This window comes from Melopsittacus undulatus, chromosome 3 (genome assembly GCF_012275295.1).
Source record: "Melopsittacus undulatus isolate bMelUnd1 chromosome 3, bMelUnd1.mat.Z, whole genome shotgun sequence".
Taxonomy (NCBI): Eukaryota; Metazoa; Chordata; class Aves; order Psittaciformes; family Psittaculidae; genus Melopsittacus; species Melopsittacus undulatus.
The window spans coordinates 44,537,297-44,552,014 of NC_047529.1; the positions used below are offsets into that span (position 1 = coordinate 44,537,297).

A 14,718-nucleotide genomic window follows, 5' to 3' on the forward strand; every position below is an offset into this window, starting at 1 on the left:
TAATTTAGATCACCCACATGAAAAGCCCTAACTACTTCCTATGCAATCAAACTAAGATCAAAGTGCTTCCAAAGGCTACCAAGAATCATGTTAAAGGGTCTATGCTGGGATCACTGATCACTGTGTTAGGAGCACTTCCACAGAACTATTTATGGTGTCAGCTCATGCACTTACTAATGCTGGACAGTCATAGCTAGCATATGGCAGTTCCCAGTAAACAAGTTAAAAAGTACAAAAACTTGTTGATTCTGTTTAAACAGACACATAATTACTTGAATGTTACTGACATTGAAAGCATGGAGCAATGATGGTGATCAGAGCAGTGTCACAGTTTTCCCAGTGCCAAAACTTGTTATTAAACAACAGAAAACACTTCAAAGAAAGGACGCATGATATTTACAGAAATAATAAATCAAGCCTTGTGAGTAACTTTTGTGCAGAGCAATATGAAATGCAGCTAAAAACTTGTAAGTTTTTTGTTGATGACATAAAATGTTTCAGAAAGGAGTAGTATTTTTGCCCATTTATTTGTGGTGGTCATAAATGACTGGAGTTTGCATGAAGAATGCATTAATGCTGTGACAAACTAGGAAATACTAAGACAATTTAATGACTTGTGCATGCCTCTCATCTATTTCTTGGTAATTGCTGATTTGCTGTGTGATTAATCAAAGACTTCTTCAGGAAAAAAAGAGAAAGAAATTAAAAAGTGGCAATAAGAAGACTGAAGCCCAAAGTAAATAATGTCAAAGATTGTAAGACAGTGGCGGATGCCTCATCAGTTGTGAAATAAACATTTTCTGAATTGACATTTAGGATCAAAACACATCCTGAATTATAAAGATATTGGTATTAGAAGAGGGTAATTGTGTCTGGATTGTGAGACTGGGTGACACCCCTTTCAATGGAGACTTGCAGCAGTATGTCTAAATTTGTATTAAGAGACATGCCATAGTTGAGATGTGATCCATGAGCTGCCCAACAACAGACTTGAAAGGCCCATTTAGCTGCTGGTAGAGGCTCCTGGAGAGAAGGAAAGACAAGTGCTAACCCTAGGAAGGCTTGGCAGAGCAGCCAGGCTCATGCAGAGCAGCTGCTACCTAAGGTTCCTTTTGGTGTCATGGACAAAGGGTATGGGGAAGTATGAAGAAGATATGTGCCAGCCTCAGCATAAGTTGCCACCAGAATGTCTACCTGTTCTGCTGATGATGTGGAAGGCTCCCTCTGGGAACAGGCAGCAGCTTCGGCTGGGGCTTGTCAGAGGCTGTAACTTAGTCTCTTATGGGAATTGGCAGGGATTTTAACAGCTGGAGCTCCAAAGTGGCCAAACTGACCCCAATGCAGCCCTGACCTCAAGGATGAACTCAAGAGGGCCAGAAGCAATACAAGTACATCTCACCTCGTAACTATGTTGTACACAACATAAGCTTCCACTGGAAAAAATCATCAGAATGTGAACTTTGATTTCACTGGTGTTTTAAGCTGGAATTTTTTTCCAAATTGTTACTATGCATTTCCCAAAATTTTTTTCCCAAGTCTGCTCAGTACTCTAAAGAAACATGAATGTTTCCCATATGAATCAAACAAGGTTTATAGCTTTTTGCAAGTTTTATTGACATGTGATACTGACAGCCTGCCATAATGAAGGAAATTCATGTCAGTGGGAATATTACAATGAAAAAAAGGTGATTTATTAGAGGAATATCTCTTCTTAATGCTGGCTTAAATTTATAAGAATTTTCCAGCCCCTGTCTAAAAGTTTTTCTGGATTCTGTATCCACATGGGCAACATGGAATGCTATAACTGCACTGCGTTGTTCTGAAAATAGTTCTGCAAAGATATACTGTGTTAAGGAAGCTTCTACTAATGACACTATTCTTGGAAAGGATCCAGGAACCGTATCAGTGAAAGATCCATTCAGAAGTATGTTGATTTTAAACTTTCAAGTTGGAGTCTCCTGTTCTATTGGGTTTACATGGTTGCAGATCTTGTAATTTTAGCAGAATTATTCCTAATTTATACTGGCATATCTGAGTAGTTTCAAACCTTAGAGACCCTCTGGAAATAGCAGCAGCAGAAAAACCTCTGGTTTTAGTATGGAACTTAGAAACGAGCTGGGAAATTTTAGCAATGGGAGAGGTAACTGGAGAGGATGATCAGGCATGACACCTGGAAAGTTAGTGTCTTGAAATGCTGAGAACCTTCAGAGAGAGGGGGTTCTAGCTAGTGTATATACTTATCAAACTAATTACACAATTTATTTTAGCTAATCACATTTCTAGGCAAGGATACAAATGTTAGGCAGGATAGGTGGAGAGACACATATTTTATCAATAAGACAAGCCAAGTCAGTAGCAAAGCTAGTGAAACTACAAAAAAAAGCACTCTTGTCATCACTGTAGGCACAACTTACAGCAGTAGCATGGAAGGGGAGATTTCAAAGTCTTGTATGAAAAAATCATTTTTACAATGTGAAACTGATTTTTTAAGGTTGCATTTGGTTGATTCATGTGTACTTGAGCATGTAATTAACTTGGCTATAAACCATCTTTCCTTCTGTATTACTGATCTGCCAAGGATGAAATCTCCTGCTCTTCAAAGGAGATGTTCCTCATGAATGTACCAGTTCAGCATCAGCCAAAGAAGAAAGTATATTCTTGAGGGTAATGAACTCTGAGCCATCAAAATAAATTACTGTGTCTAGATATTAAAACTGTGAAGACAACAATGCAGCAATACCAGTTCCTAAAAATGCAGCCTAGTACAACGCTGTTTATACCAAGATAGACTTCCTATTAGATTTAAAAGGTACCACGAAATTTCCAGGCACTTCTGAACGACAAGGAATACTTTTTATCTTTAATTTAAAGTCCTTCTGTAAAAGGAACTTGCAAAAAATGTCCTGCAATCATTTGTATCTGATTGCAATTCAAATCTGTTTATAATAAAGCCCTTAAAATAGTTTGCTTGCTGTATTTCTGGGTAACTAAGCCTGTATTTCAAATAACAGCATGAATGTAGTCAGGGGTATAGGACTTGGAAGAAATCTCTGTTACTGACAGTTACTAAATCCCTTTTTTTTTCTCCATTTTACACTCTCTTCATCATTTTACACTGTTTCTCATGAAGCAGAGGCACTTTACATGTTAAAATACGGTGACTTTGGGTGAAATTCTTCACCTGGGCACTTGGACTTCATGCAGTTGAAGAAGCATGGTTTTTCTGTACGTCACATGTTTTCATGCCTGTCATGACGTATGGGCACGAACTGACCCTGCTCTGTTTCTATTCCAGCACATTTTAAATTTGTAAACCTTCTTGGGCATGCATCAGTCCCTGTTTTCTTTGTGTGTTGAGGTATGCTGGGCACTTCTGAGATTTCTAGGTAATTCTCAAATGGCTGCTCTGCAGAAGTGGTGTTAGGAAGGGTAGAGGATCCATTTTTTTTCAGGCAAATAAAAACAGGAACTTGGCTTAAGTACCTATTGCAAAGAAAGGCTGCAATATCTACATAGCTCTGAGGGATAAGGTGGTAATTAATCTGCGATGGATGTCATTCTCTATTAATTTCTGGTAAAAAGGTACTGTGTTTCTTTTCATCTGCTATAAAGTGTTGGATCATTCCACAGCCTCTTTATTAAATGAAATGGATCTTCTCTTCTATCTTGAAGGGCAGGCTAATCCATAGTGGTAAAAAAATAGCAATTTAATATAACTTCATCCTCTTTTGACTCTGCCATTCCATCTGTTAGTTCACCACTTTCCCTTAAGACAGAGAATGTGATGAAAAACAATGAGACATCAGGAAAACACATACTGGTACTCAACACCTAATTTGTTTGAAAAATAGCATGGCTTGCTTCCTTTCTAACTTTTACTATTTACACTGGGGACTACCCAGGCCTTTTATGACACAAGCATAGACACACACAAGTACATCATATAGTTCGTAAACTGATTAAGTTCTGTCTTGTTTGATTTGTAGTCCTTATTTTTACAGAACCACTGTGCAGGCAGTTAGTAAACGCTAAGGAAGAGATTTTTAAATGCTGCTTATTTAGTCTGCTCTTGTATTTTGCAGCTGACACCAGTCTTGGAACAGATGATATTTATGATGATAAAGGGTGTCAGTGTGATGTGTCAGTAGAAGATCTCACCCCTGCTCTTAAAACTGTCATCAGAGCAATCAGGTGAGTAAAAAATACTGAATAAATAAATATTTGAGATTTCTTTAATCAAGATACTAATTAGCTGCCTGTCAATTAATAAAATATGAGTTTAACTTATTACATGGCTACATTTGTTACATAACTAATGCTAATATAGTTTATGCTTCCTTTTCATCGGTATTTTAGTTAAGTTAAAAGTTAAGATATTTTACCTGTTCTGTTGCCATCTTTGCAATGTCTAAATATATTACATAATTGACTCAGGAAAAAAAGAGAGTGATGAATACTGTTTTCCACTATATTTCCTGCAATCCAAAATACTGTAATCCAGTTTAATGCAATTCTGCTGAATGTGTATCACCTTGCCTAGAAAATTATTTAGTTTAAAAATTTAGGGGTTCTTGAATTTCCATATTCCTGAAACTGTCTGTTATATGACTTTCATTGCAACTTTCTTCTGGTAACAGCAGAATAATTATATTCATTCAATTATGCAAAGCTTTGCCTACTACTATCCAATGAACTAAATATAACCCAAATAATTTCAAACTAATAGTCTCCTTTTTTTTTCCAAGAAAGCAGCAAACTGCATTGAAACTTACAAGATTACCTGCACTGAAAGCTTAAATTTAATATTCACCCTATTGAGACTGCCAAGGCTCTTCTTCTTCCAAAATATTTTGAAATGCAAATCCTGACAGGCAAAATCCCCACCATAAAGAGTAGGAAGGAGAGCTCAAGCATTCCCTCTCTGCTAACAGCAAACCCAAGAGTATTGCTGGGGGTCACCCCAGTGGCTCTGCATCACACTCACATCAGTGTCTGACACCCTTCCTGCAGGCAGGCAGGCAGGCAGGCAGGCAGCAGCCACAGGGGGTTTCTGCCAAACCAAATGGAAAGATGATGTTTTCCTGCAAGGAAACTCTCACCTGAGTCTTCTCAACAGTATGGGAAGAAAAAACTCAAGCCCCTTCTCAAATAATTTCATACAGTGGTAACCTGTGCAGGTGTATTTCCTTCCTCTTTTTCCACTGATTGCCAATGAAGACCGATAGCGGGTAAGGCTGTTCCTAATACTTTACTAGCACACACAGCTTAACAGATCACTTCCAGACTTGTGTTCCAATAATTTTTCCAATGTGCCTGGAAATGACCTCACAGGACGTGTCAGATACCAGGTCTGTGTCCACAGCCAGTGCAACTGGCAACTCAAATGTCACCTCTGAGAACCATCTCTTGCCAGCTATGTTTCAGCAGGTGACAGAAATCCTTCTACACAGTGGACACCCGCTTACAAGGCAGGCCTATTCCTTCAAGTGGAAAATGCTCAAATTAGGATCAGTGAGCATACTCCATTGGCTCTGGTGCCAAAGATCATTGTCTGTGATGATGCATTTTAAGTAGACTGGTTGTCTCTTAACTCCACGTACACCTTGCCACCGTACTGGCAAGCAATACCAACAGTCATCTTATTCTTCATACTGTCCAAATTCCTTAAGATCAGCTTGACATTTTAATACTAAATTAATGGAGCTTGTTTACAAATGAACCACTAGATTGCTCAATGCATCACCTATATCTTTGCTTGGTTCTCTTGGTAATCACCAGCTCTAACAGAAAGTAAACAGATGTGAAGGACACAGCTGGCAAACTTTCTCCACAGTGCCATCTACAGACATGTTCTAATAAGATGAGCAAAGGTGCAATAGTTGTTTCAGATATGCACTACTTAACGGGTCAGAATCAACTTCTTAGGTTATTTCCAATTTTTTATCTGCATACTTGGCTTACCAAAAAACAACTCATTTCACCGCTGAGGATGAGAATAAGAATCTCCACTTGCTATCAATTAGCAATGAATCTCTCCCAACTCTCCCTGCAAATGTTAGTGTTTTACTGGATTACAAGTGACTTGCTTCAGAAATACATCTGTGTTAAAGATCTGTAAAGCAGTAATATGCTATGATCTTCAGACTTCTGTTAAATGCTATACCTTAATCTCTCAAAATCAAGAGACTGATAATTCAGTACGGCAGGTAGCTGATACTCCTCTTTCTGATTATTCAGAGTGTCTGTTACCTGACTACACCGGAATCTATGCAAACATCTGAAGAAGGATCTGAGACACTATATAGTAACTGTAGAATTTCAAGATGATAACATCTGCTTATGTGGAAACTTTGTGCCTCATTTTGAAGTTTGTTTTTAGCAACGGCTTTGAATTGCAAAGGCCATGGGGGAGGGTAGAAGCTGTTTGTCCTTTCATGCTGTATACAGAGGCAGATGAAGACAGAAGGTACTTTCATGAGACACGATGAAAAGACCCCAAATATAAGCACATGCACCATTACATCCATTCTGACTATATCATCTTGAAAAACTGCAATAAGAGAGAGTCATTATTTTTTCTTGCTTGGAGCTAAGTATAAGTTGGTTTACAATGATACAAATGGTCATTTTATTTTTGGGGAAAAAAATAAATGAGCAAAATTAATAAATGCCTGTGAGTTTACAGAGGTAAGGTGTCCCTCAGTTTTGGAATAAGAAAGAACTGGGGTATTTTTCAGTTAAAGGAGCCTAGAGTATGCTTCTTACTCTCAGGCTGGGCAACAGTGAAGTACCAAAAGACAAAAACAGTTTTATTTATAATCTTGCATTTTTGTAATTTCAAAGTGTACTGCTTCAGTTTTGACCTTGCTCACTTACATTTTTCACTGGATTAGTTTATTTTTCAAAACTACTTGATTTTAAACAAACCCTCAAACTTTCACTTTTAAACAGTCCATACAGCAGATGGAGAAAACAGCTGTTCCCTGAAAAAGTTCTTAACATATTGGCCCATTCCAAAAATAGGACCCCAGACAAGTCCTACTGAAGACCCATTGGGCAGACCTGCCCAGTCAATGTCCAGGTCAAGCTACTAACCTCCTCTCAACCCCCACACAGGCTGTCTTCCACAGTCCATCTCTTATGCTGCCCCTTCCTTACTACAAACTCTCTGTCAGGAAAGATCAAATGAGGCAGTAGGAAAAGTAAGGAAAAGCTACTCAACACATTTGCATAATGTTGGGTGAGCAGGGAACAGATACGTAGTGTGGTGAAATGTGGTGTGCTCCACAGCATGCCTTAGCCCAGGCCAGGATCAGTCCCGCTCCTCTGCAGGCTCTGGCTGGGATGAGAGCAGTGCACAAAACAGTTGTTGCTAAGGGTACTCTGAGCCTTTCTGCCAGCGTGTTGTAGTACTACTCAACAAGTCCTAGCCTTGTCAGGAACAAAAAGCAGCTAATATCCTGCAGAGTTCCTGCAGAATAACAAAAAACATGGCATTTTCCAGCTTTATTAGTTCACAATGGTGAATATAGGCATATAAGAGAGACTAAAAAGAAGACAAGGATACCTTGTTTCCATATAATGCAATATCTCTGATCATTTTTCATAGCAAGAGGCACTGAATTTTGTAATACTCTCCACAATGGAAATGGTAGAATTATTTTGCTATTTATGAATATAAAATCAGATTTGAGAAACAGAAATAAATATTCAATAGGAAATAACTGCAATGGCAGTTTCTGCTAGACTTATAAAATGCATTTTTAGCAGCCATTATGAATTTGTTCAATGGCGGTGTTTCAGAATCCTCTGTTTCTTTTAAATCCCAACACATTTTATATCTTCTGCCCAGATGGTCCTTAGAGTCTAGGCAAGGCTCTTAGATGTGTCTTTGGCTATGACAGCACTGTGTTTGGGAGAAAATGTCCCTGGCTGCTAGGGGATGGGTTAATGCAGGTAAAGATCCAAGAGAGGAGGCAGTTTTGACCCACTTACCCTACATATAGTGGAACTGTCTCTAGACCACCTTTGTCTGTTGGCCTTTCTATATTGGATCCTGATCAAGAAGGGTTATTTGGCAAGGTAAGGGTAAAGAGATAGAGGAACCAGCACAGTTAAATCTCTGTGCACCTGCTTTCCTGATGTAGTAAGTGATCAAAGAACCTGTGGTCACCTCATCCCACTATGGGTAAACAACCTCCTTGTCTTTTAATCTTCAAGACAGTAACCATGTATGAGTTTACCTGAATCCCAGTAGAATGAAGATAGTTCATTCCTGAGATAGTGACAAGACTTAAAAAACACACAAAAAAATAACATGAGTACAACAGGACTGCACAGAGGACAGGAGATGTTCTGACTTAGTGCTAGTCCCAGTAAAGTGCACTGTTGACAAGCAAAATAGCTTTTAATACTGGAAGGAGCAATGTGAATGAAAATTTAAATGAAAAAAAAATTAAAAGGTATGCAACCTGCATGTTCAGAAAACACCATCATTCTAGATCAGGGCTGATCCTGTATTTGGCAATAGATAAATTAAATGGATGCTGCTTTTGACTGCTAGGGGTCAATAGGACAAAAGTTGGTATAGGACATGTAATTTCTCCAAATTTCAGGGCAAGTGAAGATTAGTGGGTTCTGTGGTTTAGACATTTGCAGTAGACAAAAGACTTTGATATATTGGCCTGCTTCAACACAAGGCTCTTCTTTTGCTCTCCTCTGGGTGCATCACTGAAATAGGCTACTTTTTATGTCTAATTCTCACCAGAAAATTGTCATGCTTTTGACTTGCATAGGTTTACAGTCATGCTTACATGTTTAGGTTTACAGTCTATCACATTAGATTTGAGTTATAAAATACCACCTCGCTACATGCCATACAAATAATGGTTTTAAAAGCACTGGGGACTATACGGTTTTGTTCTTTTGGATTAATTCTTACTTTCAATTACTGCCGTTTGGTCAGTGCTGGCAGCTCAGTATTGCCAGTGGCGACTCAGCTCTGTTTATGATGAGTCTTGATTGCCCCCTAGTGGTATAATTACAAAAGACAGACTGAGCTGTAGTTTGCCCTGTTCATCTTACGGGCTTCAAAAACTTGGGATATGAATAACATTTTCCCTTTTTCGAACCCACATGTGCCTTCATAAGTGAACCCTTCGTTTTTATCACAGTGAAACACATCAGAATAGGCAATTTTTTTTAGTCTAGAAGCACAATTGCAGGAAGCACAAAGGTTTTTTTGTTCAATTTTATTGTTATTTCAAGACACAGAAAGCAAATTGAGTTTTTAAAATTGACAGTAAGTAACCATGGTGAACCACTCAAATTTAAGAACTGCAAAGGAGTTGCTAGGGTCCATGACTGAAAGAATTCAGGTTTCCTGTTTCTCAATTAACTTGCAGGCTTTTAAAATGCCAGTCTTTTATAGCCCTTCAGGTTTTTTTACACTGTTTATGCAAAATTTTGCATATTTGAAGTAAAAAGAAGCAGTATGGGTCTGTTCCAAACTCTGGCGAAGTTAATTAAGATGGCATCACATGAGCTAATAAACTAAAACAGAATTAGTGCAATTACACGTCACTGATACAGCCGTGATGCTGTCACTCCTGCTTTTACTTATGAACATTATGAGCAAACTGCCTTAATAAGCAAAAAAACTGTTACAAAGCTGAAATTGAAAGCAGCAATGAAGAGTAGTGTGCACACTGATTAAGAAGTTTCTATGGCTGTTAATGAAAATTAGTCTTCTGTTTCCTCTCTTGCAAAATCACCCAGTTGTGGTAAATTCAGTTGTCTTCAATTACACTATTAATTCTCCAGCTCTGCTTTTATAGTAGAGTTTCATATTTTTACTTTATCAAGAGCATGAAGTAAAAAATTGTGACCACCAAAACAGAGAGAATAATAACAAAAGAATGATACTTTCTTTTATGTCAGCTACATCATTTATTCTTTGTAACCTGAATAAAGAACTATATTCAGGAGACTTGTCTGTGCTGTCAGACTATTATGAACAGAACACCTTGCACCATTTGGCAGCCAAAAGAAAAAAAAAATCTGCATTCCAGCTTTAGAGGCCTTCAGATTACAAAAGATGCTGAAAGCCATTAGTCTGTAGAACTGGCTGACATGTGAAAGAGTAAAGTGCATCATCTGACAAATTTAAAATTGTACGGAGATCAATCCTGAACTGTCAAGGTGATGGACTACTCCTAACAGACATTTTGCATTTTTGATTTCTATTATCAGAATCATAGTTCAAGTTCTATACCAGTGACAAGCAATCCCATTTTTAACTAGTAGTTACCAGAAAGGGAAATACCAATAGCCTAAGCACTGTGGGAAAAGGCTGATACTATTTGGAAGAACATTTATGTATGATACAGAAATCAGTATACACTATTAATCTGACTCTACATACCTTTATCATAATGTCTGTCCTAACTATACAAAGTATGGTTTTCCTAAATTCCACTAACACATTAGTAATTTATTTATATCACAGAGTGAGAACCAGGCTTTGGGTTTTATTATAATTCATTGTCTTACAGCTGCTAAATATATATCATACTAAACACGGAGATAATATATTTGCATGAAATACTGGCATTTGGAATAGGTTACCAATTTACTGTGTCTGCCTTTTAATTGAAATAGGTAGGAAATGTCAGCAGTTTGGCCCTAATGGGAATTCATAAGCTATGTAACACTGAGGCCAACACACCTCATCCCTTGGCTTCTCTTCCAGTTCTTACACAGTTATCTCTTCTGCAGTTCTCAGGTAAACCAAGGAGAATTGCAGGTTTTACCAGGTGACATGGAAAATCAACTCATTGTCATTTACTTTCAAAATTTATCACTTCTATTATTTAATATCAAGTGTTTCATTCTAGAAGAATCTACTCAATGGACATCACATTCACATAAGCATCACAGAAACTTGTGCAAGTCTCACATTAAAAAAATATATGCCATTCATCAATTTTGAATATTTGCTGTTACCTGATGCTAACTATTCTGCATCAAATTCAAGGAAAAAAAAATTACAAGTGCTAATTAAACAATAATTCCCATAGACTTCAATATGGATCAAATATCTACTTAAACAATAATTCCCATAGATTTCAATATGGAATAAACATGAAACTTCTCTTTAGCCTGCAAAGTTTGAAGTTTTAATCTTTTTTGGTGACTTAAGTCATCAAAATTAAACAATAACTTGGGCCTGAATGTTAACTAAAAATAGAAATTAATGAAAAATCTAGTAGATAATTATTTTATAATTTTCTTTTTTACAAAAAGGAAAGTAAAAAACTTAAAATGCACACCAGAAGATGATTATTATTTCTTTTTGTGTAATTGATTTGTTAAAGAAATCTTTCTTCTAATAAGGACAGAAATAGCTTAAGCACAAACGTAACATACAGAGTATCCTATTCAAGTCAGTTGGACTAAGCCTAGGTTTAACTTAAGCATGTTCTTCAGTACCTTTCATAACAGGAATCTAGCATAAAAAAATGACAGATAGGTCTGTACTGATAAACCAAACACTGCACTGCCCTGCACTCTTTAAAATAGTGTTACTCATTGTGTCTTAAATAACAATTCAAAGGGATAGCTACAACACATTTGTACTTATTAAAAACCTGTGTGAAAGGAAAAGTTCGCTTGCACAAGCTGTGTGAAATACCTTCCACTTAAAAATTAGCTGTCAAATTTTATCACTGGAATGTAATGTATTGTTTCACAAGAGTTGAAGATTAATCTGTGAAATGTTTTTTCCCCACAGAATTATGAAATTTCATGTTGCAAAGAGGAAGTTTAAGGAAACACTTCGTCCATATGATGTCAAAGATGTCATTGAACAGTATTCAGCAGGTCATCTAGACATGTTATGCAGGATTAAGAGTCTGCAGTCTCGGTAAGGAAATAATAATTTCTGCTCTGCATAAGCATCTTGGGTTATGTCATTGACAACATAATGAATATGGGTAATATTTAACATTTCTGTGTTATATTTGGGTAAAAATTGCCATCCATGGTTCAGCCCAACCTCTCTGTGAGAACTAATGAGCCAGAAACTACATTGTGGGTAAAAGCAAGCAAAAAAACATGTATCTAAATTGTCCCCAGAACATGGAAGTCTGAACAACAGAAAATGTAATCCTTTACCTGTAAAGTCCAGTCATAACCAATGAATTTAGTCAGGAGGCTGCCAAAAGGAAGAATTTCTCTTTTCACGTTAAAGAAATTGTGAACTGCTGGTAATGCGGTATGTTTGTAGTTTTTATGTTTGAAATTCCCAGAAATAATAATTCGAAACCAAAACACAACTTTCCATCATGTGTATCATTATCAGCATTAGGGCTGAGTCTTCTGCTTCAAACTGACAATTTTCCCAGGACTTGATGCTGTTATTAGGATGGGATTGCTGAAGGTGGCACTGGTATGTCTGTTCCTCCACAGCATCAGGCTGCTGGAGAGTCCGCCTTGTCTCTGCCCCTCTTAGCAAGTCTAGTTCTGGCTCTCCCGGATGACAGCTAAGTCCTGGCCACTAGTTAGTATCAACAGAAAAGAAACGCAGTCTCAAATGTCTTCTTTTTTTTTTTTCTTAATTAATAAAATAGTCTTTTTCTCAGTTGCTTCTCTGAAGTACTGTGATTTTAATTTTTAATATACAGATACAGCAAACACTTCAAAATCATCATCACTTTCAGCAATCACAGCAGCTTTTGATTTTTCTTACAGTGTTGACCAAATTCTTGGGAAAGGACAAATCACAGCAGATAAAAGAAGCAGAGAAAAGAATCCTGCAGAGAATGAGACAACTGATGACCTAAGTATGTTAGGACGTGTAGTCAAGGTGGAGAAACAGGTAATTATCTGTGTCAATTTGTCTTGCTTTATTGCTCACGCTTTTTGTCTAATTTATTGCAAGTTTCAAAGGCTGAGTGGGTTTGGTTGGATTTTGTTCTAATACCTGCTTCATTTACATGTTGAAATAAAATTGGTATTGCTAGCATTACCATAACTGTCTTCCATGTACAAAAAAGTAAGTAAGGAAAAATCACAGATTACATTTTTTCCCCCTTGTATCAGCTTGCTTATGAAAAATTTACATGGCCTTTGACATTCTTTTTCCAAGTCTCAATAGAATTTACCAAGCTTTTTCCATTTTTCTCTTCAGCAGTCACATTTTCCCTTTACTTAGGTTGAAAATATTTTAAATTAGTATTTGGCATTAATGTTAACCTTTTCCTCTCCTCCTGTAGGTACAATCCATTGAGTCAAAACTGGACTGTCTATTAGATATTTATCAACAAGTTTTGAGAAAAGGATCTGCATCTGCACTCACTTTGGCTTCATTTCAAATGCCAGCTTTTGAGTGTGAGCAGACTTCTGACTACCAGAGTCCATCGGACAGCAAAGATTTGTCCAATTCTGCACAAATTAGTGGATGTGTATCCAGATCAGCTAGTGCCAATCTTCCTCGTGGCCTGCAGCTTATACTGACACCAAATGAATTTAGCACTCAGGCTTACTATGCTTTCAGTCCAGCTATGCATAGTCAAGCAACGCAAGTGCCAAACGATGGACCTGCAACAGTTAATAATACATCAAACCAAATAAACCAGGCAACTAAGCCAGCAACTCCAACAACATTACAAATACCACCTTTCTCATCAATGAAGCATATCAATAGGCCTGAGCCCGTTCATATTATTCCTGTAACTACACAGGAAAATATTTCCGATGTCACCGCTTGCCTTGTTGCATCAAAGGATAACGGACAAGTTGCACAGCCCAGTGCGACAAAGGATCTCACATGGAGAAAAAGTCTGGATACAGAAGGGGAACCTTTGCTCTCAGTTAAACCTGTGGTGCAAATGGATTTAGGAAAATCTTTATCTGTACAAAACCTTATACAATCAACAGAAGAACTGAATGTACAGATGGCTGGCAGTGACTCCAGTGGTTCCAGAGGTAGCCAAGATGTATACTCCAAATGGAGGGAGTCAAAATTATTTATAACTGATGAAGAGTTGGAGACAGAGGCAGGAACAGAGACTACTGAAGCCATCTCGCGCCCTTTAGTGGAAACAGCTCTCTCTGCTGACTCTCTAAGGACTGGAATATCAAGATCATCTCAAAGCATCTACAAGCCAGGGGACGGTACAGAAGCACTCAATCTGCTCCATGTCAAACTTAAATAACAGCTTGTGGGCTTTCCTCATTGGCTGGGTCATTCCTCTAGTCATACATATCATAGCATGAACTGTTTGAAAGCCTTTTTTAGTAAGATAAAATCACAAAAATCAGGATGAATCTGCAAAGCAGTTGAATGAGCCCATATCTCCTAGTTGCATGTAAATGCATGTTTAAGTGATGGCTAAGATTCAGATTTACACCTACAGTACGGCAGCCTTTCATGTAGTACAGTAGGTTAAATAATGAGTTGCCTACAAAGCTAATGCTGCAGGATGTATCAAAAAGCAAAAATTTGAGCATTTAGACCTAGTGCTGTTTTTACAGGGCAGAAGTAAAAATTGTAAGGTTTAAAGCACTTTGCTTCTGAACTAATTAAATATATACATAATGTCCTGACTTAGATGATAGTTTATGTTTACAACAACAAAAATTATCTACAGCTGCTAGCAAGGTACCAAGGAAGCCAGTAATATGGGATCAGAAATGGCTGCCAGTTGCAAGATACAC

General features: G+C 37.5%; 1 protein-coding gene across 6 annotated transcripts in view; it reads left to right on the top strand.

Annotated features, from left to right (window-relative positions):
• The window catches only part of KCNQ5 (potassium voltage-gated channel subfamily Q member 5), a 271,782-nt gene extending 257,264 nt beyond the window's left edge, over window positions 1–14,518 (top strand). For 2 of the 6 annotated variants that reach the window (XM_034060644.1, XM_034060645.1), the window contains 4 exons: window positions 4,083–4,191; window positions 11,792–11,923; window positions 12,751–12,877; window positions 13,275–14,216. In XM_034060644.1, coding sequence (XP_033916535.1) covers window positions 4,083–4,191; window positions 11,792–11,923; window positions 12,751–12,877; window positions 13,275–14,216 — 1,310 coding nt within the window. Of the gene's footprint in view, window positions 1–4,082; window positions 4,192–11,791; window positions 11,924–12,750; window positions 12,878–13,274 lie in introns of all 6 variants that reach the window. The other 4 variants (XM_005153167.3, XM_034060643.1, XM_034060647.1 and 1 more) reach the window with 4 other exon arrangements.
• The last annotated feature ends 200 nt before the right edge of the window (window positions 14,519–14,718 follow it).